Raw genomic sequence first — 18507 nt, forward strand, 5'->3', positions numbered from 1 at the left:
CCCTTGAAGGCCTGCACCCACAGATACATTTAAATAATTAATTCAATAATTAAAAAAATGGTTTCTTAAATTAGGTTCTTTTAAATATGTTGCCACAATCAATACAATGCACATGCCTCAATATAGCACAACACAATATTAATATATATCTGGATAATTATTTTAAATATGAACATGACATTAACAAAATAATCGTTTGGGGTCAACTTGTCTTTTTCTGATTTTAAATTTTATTTTCTCTGTTTGTAATCAAACAATTCATACGTGGTCAAACGCAGACACAGAATAATTATAGGCATTTCTATACATTTTGGTTTTACATTTTGGTTTCACCATGTTGTAATTACAGCACTTTTTCGACGTAGTGCCCCATTTCAATGTTTGAGACAACGTCAAATAAAAGAGTCATGTTTTGCATTTGGTTGCATATCCTTTGCATGCACTTCCTGATGTCTGTGACCAATCAACATCATCAGAGTCTGGATTTCCAGGTCTTACAAGCCAAACTAAAACTCTTTGCATTTGCATAGATCTCTATGGGAATTTGGGGGTGGGACTAGATTCGGCTGTAAATTATGGCAATATAGGGCGATCACACTACTGACCTGGGGCAGCAGGGCGGTCATGCAGTCCAGAACCGGCAGAACCAGGTCGCTGGGCAGGATGGCCAGCGCCTCCATGGCGGCCCCCAGAATCGCAGGGGCCGGGACGGTCAGCGGGGGCCCGGCCGGGGCCCGAGAGGCCAGGACGAAGCGCAGACAGGTCCACTGGTCCCGCACGAAGTGGGCCGCCAGGCGCCCCCACCCCCGCAGGTCCGGACCCTCATCCGCACCCCTGCGGAACACACACAGGCCGGGGCCCATCACAGAGAGCCGGTGTAGAGTTACACCTTGCAGATAGAAAATGGCGCACAGGGGCGATCGAAGAAATTGCGACTGAACAAGATTAACAATAATAACTAATAATGATGATGGCAATTCATCAATTTACAGTCAATTCTACTCCCCATGAAGGATCAGATATCGATCATAGTTGTTATTGACTAGGCTACTCGGTTCTCCCTAAGCCCAGAACCGCAATAGGAATGTGTCTTAAAGTAGTAGACAGTTCAGCTCGGATATTTCCTACACAGTGTCATGACATTACATTAATGGCATTTGGCAGACGCTCTTATCCAGAGCGACGTAAGAGTTGATTAGACTAAGCAGGAGACAATCCTCCCCTGGAGCAATGCAGGGTTAAGGGCCTTGCTCAAGAGCCCAATGGCTGTGCAGACCTTATTGTGGCTACACCAGGGATCGAGCCACCGACCTTGCAGGTCCCAGTCATGTACCTTAACCACTACGCTACAGGCCTCCCCATGTTGACATGCATGCACACATAATGGGATGTGCACGGTTATTCTGCTCAGTGTTAGAGCAGTGTACTGCAATGTGTCCAGGCCTTCTCCAACCATCGTTTCCAATTACTGCAGGCATTATGAAGAAGTACCTGTCACACTGGACCGTGACTTATGAGAGCACGAAGTGATCCTTAAACACGCAGATAAATCACCGTCACAGATTTACCAAAGGCGAGCAGTATTAACGGGCTGCCTCTGAGGGTTTCCGCGAGACCGGAGACGTCCAGAAAAACAAAGCAAAACTGACAGACTCTAGTGAAGCCACTCTGACTTATACTGACCCCTCCTGGTTGGTGGCGGAAGCCGCAGGTTTGAGCAAAGTCCGGATGAGGTCGGCCGACGAGGAAGAAGAGGAAGAGGAGGACGAGGCAGAGGAGGAGAAGAAGTGTCCCGTGACCGAGGACAGCGCTCGGAGGGCTTCGGGATGCAGCTCCTGTCGGTGCTCCTCCCCCAGCTCACACAGCTGTGCTAAAGACGCCATGCTCACGATGAGCCCCACCTGCCCGCACACTGAAGGATTCTGGGAACAAGGGTGACGGGGCCGGGTCACATGACATCCTCCCGTTTCACACAGCAGGGGTTTCTTATGTTACTTAAAAATGGCCAATTCCTGTTCCAATGCTAGAATACCCTGATTTGACAAGAACACACAAAGATACTGTAAACTATTCCAAAGCATGATAAATAGTCAGTTTCTATGTTTACTGAGATATTTGGGGTCTCATTACATCAAAATCTCACTGCCACTCCATAATTTTACTGCAAAAGGGAGTAAAATGTTATTGGTACAAATTATTTTGAATGTAAGAGGACAGATGTTTTTATAGTCGGGTGAAATGAATAACATAACGGAGAGAATCTCTCCTCTACCTCCTCCTCCGGTTCCTGGAGCCTCCTCAGGCAGTTATGGACCAAAGCCGGGACGAGCCCGCCCAGCCGACTGGACCGGTGCCATCCGACCGCAGCGTAGAGCCGGACCAGCTCCCTCAGAACCGCGAGATACAGAGCGGCCCGGTCCACATCACAGAGCTACAGAACCAGAGCACGCCAGAGTTACTGACACAGACAGCTCTGAGCACACCAGAGTTACTGATACAGACCGCTACAGACACAGAGCACGCCAGAGTTACTGATACACACAGCTCTGAGCACGCCAGAGTTACTGATACAGACAACTCTGAGCACGCCAGAGTTACTGATACAGACAGCTCTGAGCACACCAGAGTTACTGATACACACAGCTCTGAGCACGCCAGAGTTACTGATACACACAGCTCTGAGCACACCAGAGTTACTGTTACAGACAGCTCTGAGCACACCAGAGTTACTGATACAGACAGCTCTGAGCACACCAGAGTTACTGATACACACAGCTCTGAGCACACCAGAGTTACTGTTACAGACAGCTCTGAGCACACCAGAGTTACTGATACAGACAGCTCTGAGCACACCAGAGTTACTGTTACAGACAGCTCTCAGCACACCAGAGTTACTGTTACAGACAGCTCTGAGCACACCAGAGTTACTGATACAGACAGCTCTGAGCACACCAGAGTTACTGTTACAGACAGCTCTGAGCACACCAGAGTTACTGATACAGACAGCTCTGAGCACACCAGAGTTACTGATACAGACAGCTCTGAGCACACCAGAGTTACTGATACACACAGCTCTGAGCACACCAGAGTTACTGATACACACAGCTCTGAGCACACCAGAGTTACTGATACACACAGCTCTGAGCACACCAGAGTTACTGATACACACAGCTCTGAGCACACCAGAGTTACGTTTACAGACAGCAGTGAGTGACAGAGGGAGAGATACAGACTGGATCTGTCAACATCACAGAGCTACAGACCCAGAACACACCAGAGTTACTGATACAGACAGCTCTGAGCACGCCAGAGTTACTGATACAGACAGCTACAGACACAGAGCACACCAGAGTTACTGATACAGACAGCTCTGAGCACGCCAGAGTTACTGATACAGACAGCTATAGACCCAGAACACACCAGAGTTACTGATACAGACAGCTCTGAGCACACCAGAGTTACTGATACAGACAGCTCTGAGCACACCAGAGTTACAGATACAGACAGCGATGAGCACACCAGAGTTACTGATACAGACAGCGATGAGTGACAGAGACAGAGAACAGGAGAGAGATACAGAGCTGCCCGGTCCACATCAGACCGCTACAGACCCAGAACACAGACAGCTCTGAGTGACAGAGAGAGGGTAGGGTAGAGAGAAGGACAGAAACAGACACAGAGGGGGGAGAGAGAGGAAGGAGGAGAGGATGATCGTGTGAAAGAGAGAGAGATAAACGGAGCTCTTACCGCACACAGCTCCCCGCTCAACCTCCGCAGGAGGAACTCCTGCACCGGCTCTGCCACGCCCAACACGGCTGTTTCCACGGCGACCGAGACGCCGTCCGCTGTGGGGAACGACACACACGGATCAGGAGCACGGAACACAAAAGGAGCCGAATGTCTCGTAAACGCAATAGCCGCTACACCAAAACACCATCGCCTGTCAGCAATAGGTATGAAACCTCAGGGACAACACCGCATTCTACAGACAAACGAAACGGTCAATGCCTGTATACTGCACATTCTGAGCGGTGCTGTGTTTATAGGACAAAATATCTATCACGACAATGTCATACTTCATGACACCTCTTTATTAACATTCATTAACCGATGTGAATGATTTCGTGTTCACTAGTAGAGAGACGGAACATCCGCCTTAAAGAACACAGCGGGTACAATCTGCAAGTAACGTACTTCCCCCGAAAATGGGCGATGACATCACAATGACGAGTGCAACAGAGCCAATCAGGAGGCAGACCTGTGTGTGCGCTCCGGCTGCCTCCCCTGCGGGGCAGCTGACGCAGCTGAAGCAGCTGGAGCAGGAGCTGCAGGCTCTTGTCGGTCTTGCTCAGGGGAAGGTACACGTTGGTGCGCAGTCTGGTGAGCGTGTCCAGTAGAGGATGCAGTACCTCCTCCAGGCCACCGGGGGCATTCTCCCCGGGTCTCCGCCTCTGCATGTCAGCAGAGAGGAGGATGGCTCGGGCCAAAGACTCTGCCTCCCGAGGGTCCGGTACGCTGGCACTCACATCTGCGGTCAGTGACAGAGCAGGTCATCCAGAGCAACACAGTCCCACACACGCACAGCCTACACACCTGCAATTAAACACTGCTGCTAATTACACTTTTCTCTTATTGTGAAATGAGCCATCACCAATTTCCGTAGCAGCTATAAAATAGAGCTCTAAAAGCTGCCACAAACGAGGTGGATCATTTTTTTACAACTGTGTAATTACTAATTACCACCAGAGGTGCAGCATGAAATGACTACGCATCCCTGATTACACCACTGCTTCATTTAAGTTTCCCTTCCCCCCACACATATTCCTGCTGAAGCTTGGGTGTATTAGCAGACACCCCCCACCCCAGCTCTACCCTGCTCCCCCCCTCACCGATGCTGGCCGGGACTCTGAGGAAGGACTCCAGCTGGTTCTGGACAAATCCCCGAACCGACCGCTCAGACCCAGGTTCTGGGTTCGAATCCCCGTCTCTGAGAACGCACTTAAATCTCCCCTCACAGTCCAGCAGCCAGTCACACACCTAGAGGAAACACACAAATACAGTCAATTCTCTATTTCACTTCAGCGATATCGAGTTCTGATAATTTGTTTCCGACAAATTCTGTCAAATTCGCAAGCCATTTCTGGGAATATCTTAGGTGACTGCAGGACATTTCTAAAATGTTCAGTAGCCAGACAGGTCTGAAAAGTAGCCAGGCAGAGGTAAGGGGGGCTGGGGGGGACAAACTCTTGCAAATACATCATTTTTTATTAAATTATGTGTCAAACCTTAGACATGTCCTAAAGTAGCTGGCCAAACAGAGGCTTGCAGTTGGCCTGTTAGATGGCAGTCAGTGCTTATGACTGATCACATGATCTAACAGTCCTCACAACCAGTGAGAGACACTGCTCTGAACAGCCAATCAAAGGCCTCTGCAACACAACTGAACCACAAAACCACACCCGACCCCCCCCCCCAAAACCCCACCCGTCCTGCGACTCAGACCTGATCCCAGAGTGGGGTCCCCCGGCACAGCGACTCCTCCGCCCGGAAGTGCGCCAGAAACCCGAACACGTCCGTCAGCGTCACGGACGTCTGCGGAGAGACCAAGAGACGGAAAACTTCATTCAGCCGAGCGTTTATTCAGCTACACTTTATTCACCTTTATCTGGGCAACTCTGGAAGGGAGGAGGGGGTCAGACAGTTGTACACCTCTATATTAATTAATATTAATATATTAATTTTGTGCACGGCAAAAAACTAAAAATAAGTCAGTCTTTACAAGGATCTAAGCCTTATATGTACACTTAAAATCTTCTTTCATTTCTATTAGTTTTTTTACAAAACAAGACAAAAAAAAAAAACTGCCAAATTGAAAGATTATTTGACTCAATTCAAGATATGCCAATGGGGTTATATGGGACCAATTTCACTTGTCAAGCAAACAGTAACTTAAAACAAGGGCAATATTTTCTACTATTTATTTGGGTTAGATAACATTTACTTTTTTGTAACAGCTGGGCAACCAGCACTTAGAGGTTCTAAGTCAGTGTTTCCCAACTCCAGTCCTCGGGACCCACTTGCCAGAAGGTTTTTGTTGTAACCAGTAACTCACACACCTGATTTAACTAATCAAGGGCATTTTTGTGGTTTGTTTGGTTCAATCATTAAATCAGGTGTGTGAGTTACTGGTTACAACGAAAACCTTCTGGCATGTGGGTCCCCAGGACTGGAGTTGGGAAACACGGTTCTAAGTCCTTTTAAGAAGCCATACCACATCAGTCAGGTGGAGGGCGCTGTCCAGCAGGTAGCACTGGGCTGCACCCCTGAGCAGAACCTGGTGCGTGATCATGGTACAGCGCAGAACCTCCCTAAAAGGATCGACAGGTACAAACCAAAAAAAAAAGATGCAAAATGCTAACAGCTTTAGAATATAGAGCATATGCTAAAATGTCCCATAATTACTTTTAATGAGCAAACTAGCAAGCAAGATTGATACATCTCAAACACTGCAACCAAAAACTCTCGAAGAGTTACTGTTCAACCGTTTTCTGTAAATGTGTTTTTGATTATGTAGTTTATCATTACACATAGGCCTACTTACTAATGTGATTGATTGTGTTTTCCCCCCTTCGTGTTAATTGAATGATTAGTGATGACTATTTAAAAGGCTGGGCTTTTAAACACTGACAAAGGCTTACTGCCGAAATGTGTTCATTTGTTTGTCTGCTGAAATAAATATTTAAAAACCTATCAACAGAGAGTGAGGCTTTTCGCCTTGATTACAAAACTGGCAAGCTTACACAGAGTATAACTCAGAGGTGAAGGCGGGGTCTGGGACAGGAATGGGGGGGGGGGGGGGGCGGTGTGTGGTCCACCAGGTGAGCTACCTGAAGGCATGGAGGCCCTGCAGATCCAGGGCGGGGCAGGGGGCCAGCCGGGACAGGGCCTGGGAGAGGAAGAGGATGGGGACAGCGCACCAGTGCTGGGACCCCAAACGCTGGACCAGCTGCAGAAGGACCCCACCTATGGAGGGCGCACAGAGGCACGCTTACAGCCCCGCAGAGAGAAGTACTGTCACCTCCATTACTGCTATGCTACAGAGACCATGACTGCTACCTCCATTACTGCTACGCTGTAGAGACCGAGACTGCTACCTCCATTACTGCTACACTGTAGAGACCATGACTGCTACCTCCATTACTGCTACGCTGTAGAGACCATGACTGCTACCTCCATTACTGCTACACTGTAGAGACCATGACTGCTACCTCCATTACTGCTACGCTGTAGAGACCATGACTGCTACCTCCATTACTGCTACGCTGTAGAGACCATGACTGCTACCTCCATTACTGCTACGCTGTAGAGACCATGACTGCTACCTCCATTACTGCTACACTGTAGAGACCATGGCTGCTACCTCCATTACTGCTACACTGTAGAGACCATGACTGCCACCTCCATTACTGCTACGCTGTGGAGACCATGACTGCTACCTCCATTACTGCTACGCTGTGGAGACCGAGACTGCTACCTCCATTACTGCTACGCTGTGGAGACCATGACTGCTACCTCCATTACTGCTACGCTCTAGAGACCGAGACTGCTACCTCCATTACTGCTACGCTCTAGAGACCGAGACTGCTACCTCCATTACTGCTACGCTGTAGAGACCATGACTGCTACCTCCATTACTGCTACGCTGTGGAGACCGAGACTGCTACCTCCATTACTGCTACGCTGTGGAGACCATGACTGCTACCTCCATTACTGCTACGCTCTAGAGACCGAGACTGCTACCTCCATTACTGCTACGCTCTAGAGACCGAGACTGCTACCTCCATTACTGCTACGCTGTAGAGACCATGACTGCTACCTCCATTACTGCTACGCTGTAGAGACCATGACTGCTACCTCCATTACTGCTACGCTGTGGAGACCGAGACTGCTACCTCCATTACTGCTACGCTGTAGAGACCATGACTGCTACCTCCATTACTGCTACGCTGTAGAGACCATGACTGCTACCTCCATTACTGCTACGCTGTAGAGACCGAGACTGCTACCTCCATTACTGCTACGCTGTAGAGACCGAGACTGCTACCTCCATTACTGCTACGCTGCAGAGACCGAGACTGCTACCTCCATTACTGCTACGCTGTGGAGACCGAGACTGCTACCTCCATTACTGCTACGCTGTAGAGACCATGACTGCTACCTCCATTACTGCTACGCTGTAGAGACCGAGACTGCTACCTCCATTACTGCTACGCTGTAGAGACCATGACTGCTACCTCCATTACTGCTACGCTGTAGAGACCGAGACTGCTACCTCCATTACTGCTACGCTGTGGAGACCGAGACTGCTACCTCCATTACTGCTACGCTGTGGAGACCGAGACTGCTACCTCCATTACTGCTACGCTGTAGAGACCGAGACTGCTACCTCCAGTACTGCTACGCTGTAGAGACCATGACTGCCACCTCCATTACTGCTACGCTGTAGAGACCGAGACTGCTACCTCCAGTACTGCTACGCTGTGGAGACCGAGACTGCTACCTCCATTACTGCTATGCTGTAGAGACCATGACTGCTACCTCCATTAATGCTACGCTGTAGAGACCGAGACTGCTACCTCCATTACTGCTACGCTGTGGAGACCATGTCTGCTACCTCCATTACTGCTACGCTGTGGAGACCATGTCTGCTACCTCCATTACTGCTAATGGAATGGGCGGCCTGTAGCGTAGTGGTTAAGGTAAATTACTGGGAGACGCAGGGTCGGTGGTTCTAATCTGCGGTGTAGCCACAATAAGATCCGCACAGCCGTTGGGCCCTTGAGCAAGGCCCTTAACCCTGCATTGCTCCAGGGGAGGATTGTCTCCTGCTTAGTCTAATCAACTGTATGTCGCTCTGGATAAGAGCGTCTGCCAAATGCCAATAATGTAATGTAATGTAATGTACTGCTACGCTGTGGAGACCATGACTGCAGGTTCTATAGACACAGGACTGCACAGAGAATTGCAGTTAGCTCAGTTAAAACACGGCTGGTTCACAGCTGTGAAGGCCTATCTTAGCGGGAGTTTGTGTTAAAGGAATATGATATTGGGACAGATGTGATAACTCTGAAGGATTTGTAAGAATTAACTACAGTATCCACTACTCCATACACCGTATTATGTTAGCAGGTGGTCTTAATTACAGTGTTGTAATGTGATCCCGTGGTTAATGAATCAATCCACTCAATTTGTTCCATGCAAAAATATTTGTTCTAGCACATTTTTAGAACTGCACTGTCATAAAGTGCTGCACAGAACATGCTGAAGGGAGAATGATGCCCTGCCTTACGAGGAAGACAGAAACAGACAACAGAAACAAATGGAAGCCTGGGAACAAATTAACACATCCATCACCACCCAATACTTGGCCAGAAACCAATGTTGGCCAGAAACCAAGAGTCAAGTTTCTGACCAACAGCTCAAGCAGTGGCCACTCTGGGCTGGGGATTAGCCCAAGTCATCCTGAGTCCGAGCCCTAAGGGTCCAATTTGGTTTCCTTTTTTTGTTTTCTGTCCATTTTCGCAAAATAAAATAAAATATAGCTAGGCTACCGTAGGTTAGGGGTTAAAACCTCATCTAATTGTATAGTCTACAGTAAGTGATCGTAACCAATGAGATAACGCATCCATGGCTACTGCCGAATTTTGCTACAGTAAAACGTCAACCATTGCAATAAAGCACTTAAACGTTTCCCTTACCTAAGAAAGACGTCAAAAGGTTTACATGCAACGCCCTCAGGTAATTCCCTTAGCAAAGGGGAAATTAACGCTTAAGTGTCAGAACTAAGGGAAACGCTCGAGGCATTTTATGCAGCCGGGCACAGGATCCTAACCTCTGCTCTGCTGGGGTAGTGCACTGAAGAAGGTCACCAGGAAGGCCTCCAGCTTGGTCCCGAACTCTGGCCGCTCCCCGATTCTCTGGTTCGATGACCTGAGGGAGGGTAATAGACATCATCAGGACTACAGGACATGAGAAATGACCTGCACGATCACCTGCCATTCGCATCACCCTGAAGCACACCCTTCATGGTGCAATTAAGTCGGCCGAGTGCCACCACACTTTACAGAGGGGGATGCTGGGAAGTGAAGTCCAGAGCTCCTTAAAAGTAGTCCATGGCCACCGCCTCTGGACTTCAATTCCCAATAGCCCCTGGCCTCAATCATCTTCCTATAGAACACAGATTAGCTTACTTGGCAAACCCATTCCAGCTCAGAGCTGCAAACTACACTGAGAAAGAATGGGGGCTCTTTTGTCATACAATAATCAGTGGGTCAGTTACGTTAAACATGTGATACTATACAGTTGGAAGAAGCTTATTACAATGGCCATGCGAAACCAACAAATGCAGACAGAAAAACATGCGGAGACGACGGCCATTTTGTGACATGCTCATGACGACTCACCTGTGGAAGAGTGAGCTCTCGGCCAAGATGTCCAAGAAAGGACCAACAATGAACTATGGGACAGAGAGCAAGGAGAAGAGCCTAGTAAAGAAATTAGCACATCTAAAACCTACCATGCACACACATACTGACAATCCTACACAAACAACTTATACAGGCCTCTAACCCCGTCCCCAGACCGAAAACTCTCTTGCCCTCCTGTGGTCAGCTCCTCATCTTAACACTTAGCAACGTCACCCAATAATTATGTGATAACATACATCATGTCACGTGGGAAATAGCTTTACAAACAGCTTGAAAAAATAGTGAGTGAGTTAGTTAGACTGTAAAATATACATATTCCTACCAACTGCAATTGTTAGACTTAAATCAGTAACATAAAAAAAAAAATGTGGGCCTTTAAAGTAAGCTAAGCTAGTTTACTTCCTCTTTTACCTGTAGCGTAGTGGTTAAGGTACATGACTGGGACCCGCAAGGTTGGGGGTTCAATCCCCGGTCTAGCCGCAATAAGATCCGCACAGCCGTTGGGCCCTTGAGCAAGGCCCTTAACCCATCATTGCTCCAGGGGAGGAATGTCTCCTGCTTAGTCTAATCAACTGTAAGTCGCTCTGGATAAGAGCGTTTGCCAAATGCCATAAACTTACCTGTGCGAAAGCCAAGGCAAAGGCCGGACTGCGTATACACTGCATATCCAGCAGGTGGCACACTCCCTCCCTCATCACGGTCTTGTTCTCACTGTGGAACATGCGCTGGTACACACACTGCAGCCAGGAGGGGTGTAGCAGGGCACTGTCTGAGGGAAAGGGGAAGAGAGAAGAGGGGTAAGGACAGTTAAGCATCATCATCATCATCATCATAATAATAGTAGTAGTAGTAGTAGTAGTAGTAGTAGTAGTAGCAGTAGTTGTTGTTTAGGAACTGGGCTTGTAGCCGAGAGGTTGCAGGTTCAAATTCAAAATAATGAACATACCTGAAAGTAATATAAAAGAAAATAAAAATAGCAAAGATTTATTGTTGAGTTACCTTCAGTGTCACTCACAGTTGCTTCGATCAGTGTATTGATCCTGTTCAGTACAGGCCGGACCAAGTGTATCTAGGGAAACAAGTGACATCACAAACATGATGACAGAGACCTTCGCATATAATTTAATTCTTTGAGTAACTTGACCGTTATTGACACTGGCAAATCACACAGCTTACCTCCACCAAATAAAAGCTGACAGACACGGTTGTGAACAACAGAAAGTGTTTTTCTGCATAAATCAGTACAGTGCTTTGTGGTGTGACAAAAAAGCCAATGCACAGTACATATTTGATACCGATTAAAAGATGCCTACTTGGTTTTCATCTAGGGTCTCCAGAATCAAAGCGTAGTCCTCCCAGAATTCCCGGAGTAGCTGGCTCTTCTCTGGGACCCATCGAAACACAATCTCACCTGCGGATATTGGTGAGAATTTCATTAAAACAGACTGATCTGAGAATGACCTGGCAGATAAGCACCACCATTACATTACATTACATTACATTACATTACATTACAAGGAGTGCAGATTGAACACAGGAACAAGTGTGAAGAGGACAGTATGGTTCCGAGTCCTATTGTGACCATATAGATACAGTTGGAACCCTTGAAGAATACAGCGACTTACAAACTAGCATACCACAGTTGGCAGCTAGAATACCCAGAGTACAACAATACAATAGCTAATACAAAACACAACAATATCTATATATAACTATATAAGTGCCATTATAGTCGATATAAGGCTAATCATGGTGGTGAGGTAGGGAGGGAAAGGTGCAGCCTGAAGAGATGAGTCTTCAGTCTGCGTTTGAAAGAGGTCAGAGACTCTGCCGTTCTGACATCCACAGGGAGGTCATTCCACCACCGTGGGGCCAGGACAGACAGCAGTCGTGTGCGAGAAGTGCAGGTGTGGCCAGGGGGAGGCGCCAGACAGCACGAAGTGGCTGAACGGAGGGGTCTTGCTGGTGTATATGTCTTGACATTTACATTTTACATTTTAGTCATTTGGCAGACGCTTCTAATCCAAAGCGAGTTACAAGTGCAACCAACAGACTTGAAACACATAGCGCTCACTCTCGTATGTCAGTGTAACGGTAATTCAACTATGTTTCAGAGAAACATCCATCCAAGCAATCCAAAGCAGCAGCTTTGGAGTAATCACAGCCTTGGAGTAATGCAGGCATTGTACCTGTGACACCTGACCGCAAATACGCCAATACCTTACCGTCGGGAGACGCCGGGTCACAGCAAAATTCCACTGCGTCCTCCTCTGACAGCATCACGCATCTCTTCAGCAGATACAGAGCCCGTTTGCGCGTGAGGTTGTCTCTGTGCGTCAGGCCGCCTTGAATAATCCCCCAGAACTCAGATGAAAGGCGAGGGTCAGCCTCGACAGCGGGGAGAGTCTGACGGGACGGTTTGTCTGATGGGAACAAGTAGTCGGAGAGCGCCGTCAGACACAGCAAGACGCGACCCGTCACCGTCGCCGAACCGTCACCCGCGTACCGGTCGCGCAGCTCAGACCAGATTTGCGCGAGCACGTCAGCCCTCCTCGCGCCGTCGCCGCAGCTATCCAGGACGGTAAATAATACGCGGACCACGGCTTTTGAAACCTGCGCGTCCGATCGCGTCCTGATGCAGCTGAGGGCGGACGAGAGGATTCTCGCGGTCAGCTGTCTATCGGACGAAACGGCAGGCAGAACGACAGCTAAGACCTCGACGGCAACGTCAACACTCAGGAGGTCTTTGCCTTCCAGGGTGCCTTCGGGTACGTCCAAAACTGGCAAAATAATACTGACCAATCTACCCGATACTTCGGTGTCACATAGTCCAACACAGACACCCAGTAACCCACACAAGGCATTGAACAGCTCTTTGGTGTGTCCAGTAGCCTGATCGCTTTGTAAAGACTTATTTTCTTCGGGGGGTTTGTACAAAAGCGGTAAACACTGATTCCATATAACATTCTGCACGTTTGCAAGAAAACGTTCTCTTTTCGCAGCTGCAGCAGCACTGGCACGTGCTCTCACTGTGTCCCCTTTAGATTCCTCGCCATAGCCGGGGAGTTTGCCGACTGTGTCTATCAACGTGGTTAAAGCTTCAACTCTCTCGATCTCCGGCCACACGTCGGTTGTAAAATATAACTTAGACAGGACAGTTTCTGGATCGGGGCAGTTAGATAAAAGGGCATTTATTAAAACCGAAGACATAGTCGACAAAAATCATCAAGCACTAACACTACAGCAAACACAACACGCTTCTTCCCACAACGGCATTCCAGGCAAACACTTCCTGGGTTCTCACGCGTCCAAACTGTCTGCAATACGCATGCGTGATGTGTGCCTGACGCTATGGGTGACGTCACAAGCACATAAGGCACAGAAGGTATGTTTAGTTTAGTTTTTTGTCAAAAAGAGGCAATAATCATGAATAAATTGTACATCATCCCTGTAATATAAGGCTACAAGGAGTAATCCCAGCTGTTTTTTGCAGGTGGCAGTGTAATGTTTTGGGAACAGGTTTTGCCCCTTTTGCTAGGTTGTGAGTTTGCAAACACCCGTGGCAAAGCCATGAGTCTTTTCTTAAAATTCAGAAATTTTCAGAATCATTCATTTCCTTTGGTTTGCATTTATGGACCACCCTCTCCAGTTCAGACCACAGGTTTTTAATATAATTTAAGTCTGGAGATTGAGATGGCTATTGCAGAACATGGATGTTGTTTTCACTTAAGATCAGGTCTGTGTGAGCTTTTATACATGTTCGGAGTCATTGTCCTGCTGGACCATCTACCTACGACCAAGTCTCAGCTGCCTAGCAGAGACAACCTGATTTTCTGGTATTTTGTTGAATTAATTGTGCCATTGATCTTAAGTAATGCCCCTGAACCACTGGCAGCGAAACATATAGATTATTATCTGCATAGTTTACTATATTAACATTAATAGCATTTTGGCAGACGCTCTTATCCAGAGCGACATACAGTTGATTAGACTAAGCAGGAGACAATACTCCCCTGGAGCAATGCAGGGTTAAGGGCCTTGCTCAAGGGCCCAACGGCTGTGCGGATCTTATTGTGGCTATACCAGGATTAGAACCACCGACCTTGCAGGTCCCAGTCATTTACCTTAACCACTACGCTACAGGCCACCCCACATGCACTATATACAGTCTTTTCTGGAGCCCACTGTATACATCTGTATTCACAAGCCTTTTCAAGCTTTACCTCACCCTTTCAAACTGTCCCTTAGTCCTATCTCCTGATCCCCCCCCCCCCCCATTTCTGATATCCCTCTTGTCTAACCCTAACCCAAAAAAAAATTGCACTTATGATGACTGTATGTTTAGAACAGCACTTCATGTGTATTTTACTAGTTATGGATGTGTTGCTTTAACTTGTGGAAGAACCTATGCACTTGTACATCGCTTCGGATTAAAAGATGACTAAGCCAAATGACTAAAATGTAATGTAAAACAAGCAAGGGATTTCTGTTTCTTTCTAGGGCCCCCTATACTGTATGACTGTATTCACAAGCGAGGGATTCCTGATTTTTTTCTTGAAACCACCCCCCCTCCCTTAATTTCTGTTCAGGGCTTCAGTGTACATATGATCAAATAGCAAAAAATGAAGAAATAAAAGATGAACTAGTGTTTATAGTAGAATACATTTTAATATAAAAACAAGAATATAAAGATGGTTGGGAGGATAATTCATAATTGATTGATTACTCGCTGGATTATACATTCATCAATGTGTAAAATATTGCATGTGCTGGCTTAATATGGACAGTCCAATGAAATCACTGCAGTCGTCCTCAGAGTTGGACGCAGCAGCGTTTCCAAGAAAGCCATTCACTCATAAAACAATGTATGTACAATTATACATGTCGTGTTAACGGATTCTTCCGTTGTTCTAATCTTAAAAGGTAATACAGACCATCCCCATTGTTACGAAAAAGGAAGGCGTACAGAGTTAAAAACAGTTAAAAAAATAAAAAATAAAGGTGCAAGGAATTCTGGTAGTAAAATGGAAAACGTTGCGGTGGGAAGTCACCACCTGAATAGTTAATACTGGCTGCATTTATCATTAAGTCTGGTAAGTGTCCCATTCTTTACAACAATGTAAAATCCTCACGCCTACATATAAATAAATAATACATCAACAATAATAAGATGAAGTGGAAGACATGGAATTATACAGGGGAATCTCAGCATCTCAGTTGACAATGAGCAAGGTGGCAATGGCATGGCAAAATGGCAGCTAATTGAAAATAAATTTTCCAGCGACAGCCATGCTCGGCTCGAACCCTTTGTAGGAGCGCTGGGGACACTGCAAAAGCACCAGCTCCATTTACCCCAGAACTCAACACTGGGTCCCTATATGCACACACCCATTTACAGATCATCAGCAGAAGCTGCAGTGTGTAACCCTACGTGCACACACCCATTTACAGATCATCAGCACAAGCTGCAGTGTGGAACCCTACGTGCACACACCCATTTATAGATCATCAGCAGAACCTGCAGTGTGGAACCCTACGTGCACACACCCATTTACAGATCATCAGCAGAAGCTGCAGTGTGGAACCCTACGTGCGCACACCCATTTAGAGATCATAAGCAGAAGCTGCAGTGTGGAACCCTACGTGCAAATATTAATTCACAGATTATCTGCAAAGTTGTAGTGTAAACCTTTAAGTGCGCATATGCATTTACAGACCGCCTGCGTGGCAGATGTTGCAGTGTTGAATCTTATGTGTACAAATCATCTGTAAAATGTAATGCAGGATCCGATGTTCATATACGCATTCCTAAATCATACGTTTAGTCACCGTCTAGAATCCTAAGTGATTATGCACATTTGAAATGGGAAAAGTTCACAATGTAGAACCCTACTGTGCATAATGCATGTACAAATTATTTGCAGGAATTATGGTGTATAATCTTTAGCACATGTGCATGCATTTACAAAAAGCATGTGCAAAATTGTAAATACTGGTGTGACATTGCATGTGCACGAACACATTAATTAATGTACTGAATGTGTGCATGAAATCTAGAGTTCACCGTGTTCAAACAAATGCACTAGTGCAGCGCGCATTCACAAAGTGTTTTGCTGCCGTTTGTAATGGTGGAGATTGTACATTTCCACATGAGAATATCTCATCTGTAATAGCACATCTGTGTTCTGTGTCAGTATCAACAAAGCGCTGCTGCTGAAGCCGTCACAACACTTCTTCTTCACTCCAGGATCGTTACGCTCAGCCGGGCGCCTTCAGTTCAGCCTCAGACAGCGACGGTCTCGTTAACGGCGCACAGAATAAACAAAAACAAGAACTCGGTTTCATGTCTGTTGAAAACAGACCGGCGACTTTCGCTGGAAGAGACCGAGACCAAATCCTAGTGGTTGTGAGGAAAAAAAATGATGACAGAATGAGACTTTCACAGAAAAAAAAAAAAAAAAAAAAAAAAACATAAAAAAGACAAAATGTACAATAAATATGGCAGGTGTGAAGGGGAGTGCGTCGGTGGGTATTGTTGTACCAGGGTAGGCTTCTGAGTATGTCTGCCACTTAGCCCTCTCTCTCTCTCTTATTCAGCAGTACCACCATTCACCCCGGTTTTCCTTGTCCCCGAAGTGGGTGATGGCAAACGAGGGGACTTTGTGTTTACAGTTTAGAGCGCTGTCTCCAGGCAACAGTTCAGAGCCTCTCTTTCACCGTGCGGTCCCCCGCTGAGCGGAGCTGAAAACCTGCTGGCCCAGCAGGACAGGAGCGGTGTGGAGGGGGGGTGGGGTGTGAAAACAATGTCAAATATTTACACACACACACACACACATGCTCACGCTCGCACACACTCACACAACCGCGTTCGCAATTATGTTCATTTGCACTCATGAAGGCATTCCGTCCTTTAGAACCGGAAGATCTGCACCCAGTGTTATTGTCCCGAGCACACTGCAAACTCCCCCGGGGGGGGAAAAAAATGTGCCGCTCAGTGGCGCCCTCTGGTGCTCACAGGATGAACTCCAGCAGCTGCTCGTCCCCCAGAAGGTCCAGGGCGAGGCAGTTCATGGACCTGCGGCCGTAGAAGGAGGGCTTGGCGGGGTAATGGAGGGGGTGGCAGCCATGGTTCAGGGGCCCCTGGAGGTCCAGTTTGGGGTCTGGCAGGCCGAAGGTGTAGCTGTGGGAGGTGTCGGTCTGGAGGGTGGTGCTCAGCGGGGCGGGGGGCTGGAAGAGACGCACGTCATCCAGGCTCTGGCTGTGTCTGTCCACGGCGCCTCGAGCCCTCCACTTCAGCACCTGGGGGACGGGGCAGGGAGAGAGGGGACGAGAGAAAAGGTCAAAGGTCAAAGGCCCATCCACACCACGAACGAGAACTATAACGATAACTACAGTATAAGGGGCGACATGGCTCAGGCAGTAAGAGCAGTCGTCTCATTGGCTCAGGCAGTAAGAGCAGTCGTCTCATTGGCTCAGGCAGTAAGAGCAGTCGTCTCATTGGCTCAGGCAGTAAGAGCAGTCGTCTCATTGGCTCAGGCAGTAAGAGCAGTCGTCTCATTGGCTCAGGCAGTAAGAGCAGTCGTCTCATTGGCTCAGGCAGTAAGAGCAGTCGTCTGGCAGTCATAGGGTTGCCGGTTCGATCCCCCGCCCGGGCTGTGTCGAAGTGTCCCTGAGCAAGACACCTAACCCCCAAATGCTCCTGACGAGCTGGTCGGCGCCTTGCATGGCAGCCAATCGCCGTCAGTGTGTGAGTGTGTGTATGAATGGGTGAATGAGAAGCATCAATTGTACAGCGCTTTGGATAAAGGCGCTATATAAATGCCAACCATTTACCATTTACCATTTATAAATATGTTGTTTTAAAAATCGTTCTTCTAACTCAAGTGGACGGTGGAGTTCACACCACAACTATAATGACAAAGAGCAATTTATTTCAGAGCCATTTTTTTCAGCTGCATGAATGATAAAATACTGCCAGTGAATCAAATTCCAAATTAATTTACAGGGCTTCACGTGCAAA

At 47.4% G+C, this 18507-nt stretch overlaps 2 protein-coding genes across 5 annotated transcripts in view; both read right to left on the reverse strand.

The window, feature by feature from the left end:
* tarbp1 (TAR (HIV-1) RNA binding protein 1) overlaps positions 1–13778 on the reverse strand; it is a 25296-nt gene extending 11518 nt beyond the window's left edge. For all 3 annotated transcript variants that reach the window (XR_009706343.1, XR_009706344.1, XM_061227465.1), the window contains exons 1-15: positions 12713–13778; positions 11801–11898; positions 11487–11556; positions 11108–11256; positions 10464–10516; positions 9893–9990; positions 6888–7023; positions 6272–6368; positions 5503–5592; positions 4890–5037; positions 4259–4528; positions 3748–3845; positions 2273–2431; positions 1684–1922; positions 606–834 (exon numbers count right to left, since the gene is read on the reverse strand). Coding sequence is in view for 1 of the 3 variants with exons in the window: in XM_061227465.1 (XP_061083449.1) it covers positions 606–834; positions 1684–1922; positions 2273–2431; positions 3748–3845; positions 4259–4528; positions 4890–5037; positions 5503–5592; positions 6272–6368; positions 6888–7023; positions 9893–9990; positions 10464–10516; positions 11108–11256; positions 11487–11556; positions 11801–11898; positions 12713–13697 (2919 nt within the window). In the remaining 2 variants the exon portion in view is untranslated. The remainder of the gene's footprint in view (positions 1–605; positions 835–1683; positions 1923–2272; positions 2432–3747; positions 3846–4258; positions 4529–4889; positions 5038–5502; positions 5593–6271; positions 6369–6887; positions 7024–9892; positions 9991–10463; positions 10517–11107; positions 11257–11486; positions 11557–11800; positions 11899–12712) is intronic.
* A 1352-nt stretch (positions 13779–15130) lies between these two features.
* The window catches only part of zgc:172136 (uncharacterized protein LOC566376 homolog), a 28237-nt gene continuing 24860 nt past the window's right edge, over positions 15131–18507 (reverse strand). Inside the window, exons 14-15 of one of the 2 annotated variants that reach the window (XR_009706345.1) lie at positions 17029–17786; positions 15131–16884 (exon numbers count right to left, since the gene is read on the reverse strand). Coding sequence is in view for 1 of the 2 variants with exons in the window: in XM_061227466.1 (XP_061083450.1) it covers positions 17499–17786 (288 nt within the window). In the remaining variant the exon portion in view is untranslated. Of the gene's footprint in view, positions 16885–16938; positions 17787–18507 lie in introns of those variants that run through there. The other variant, XM_061227466.1, reaches the window with a different exon arrangement.

This window comes from Conger conger, chromosome 18 (assembly GCF_963514075.1).
Source record: "Conger conger chromosome 18, fConCon1.1, whole genome shotgun sequence".
In the NCBI taxonomy this organism is placed as follows: domain Eukaryota; kingdom Metazoa; phylum Chordata; class Actinopteri; order Anguilliformes; family Congridae; genus Conger; species Conger conger.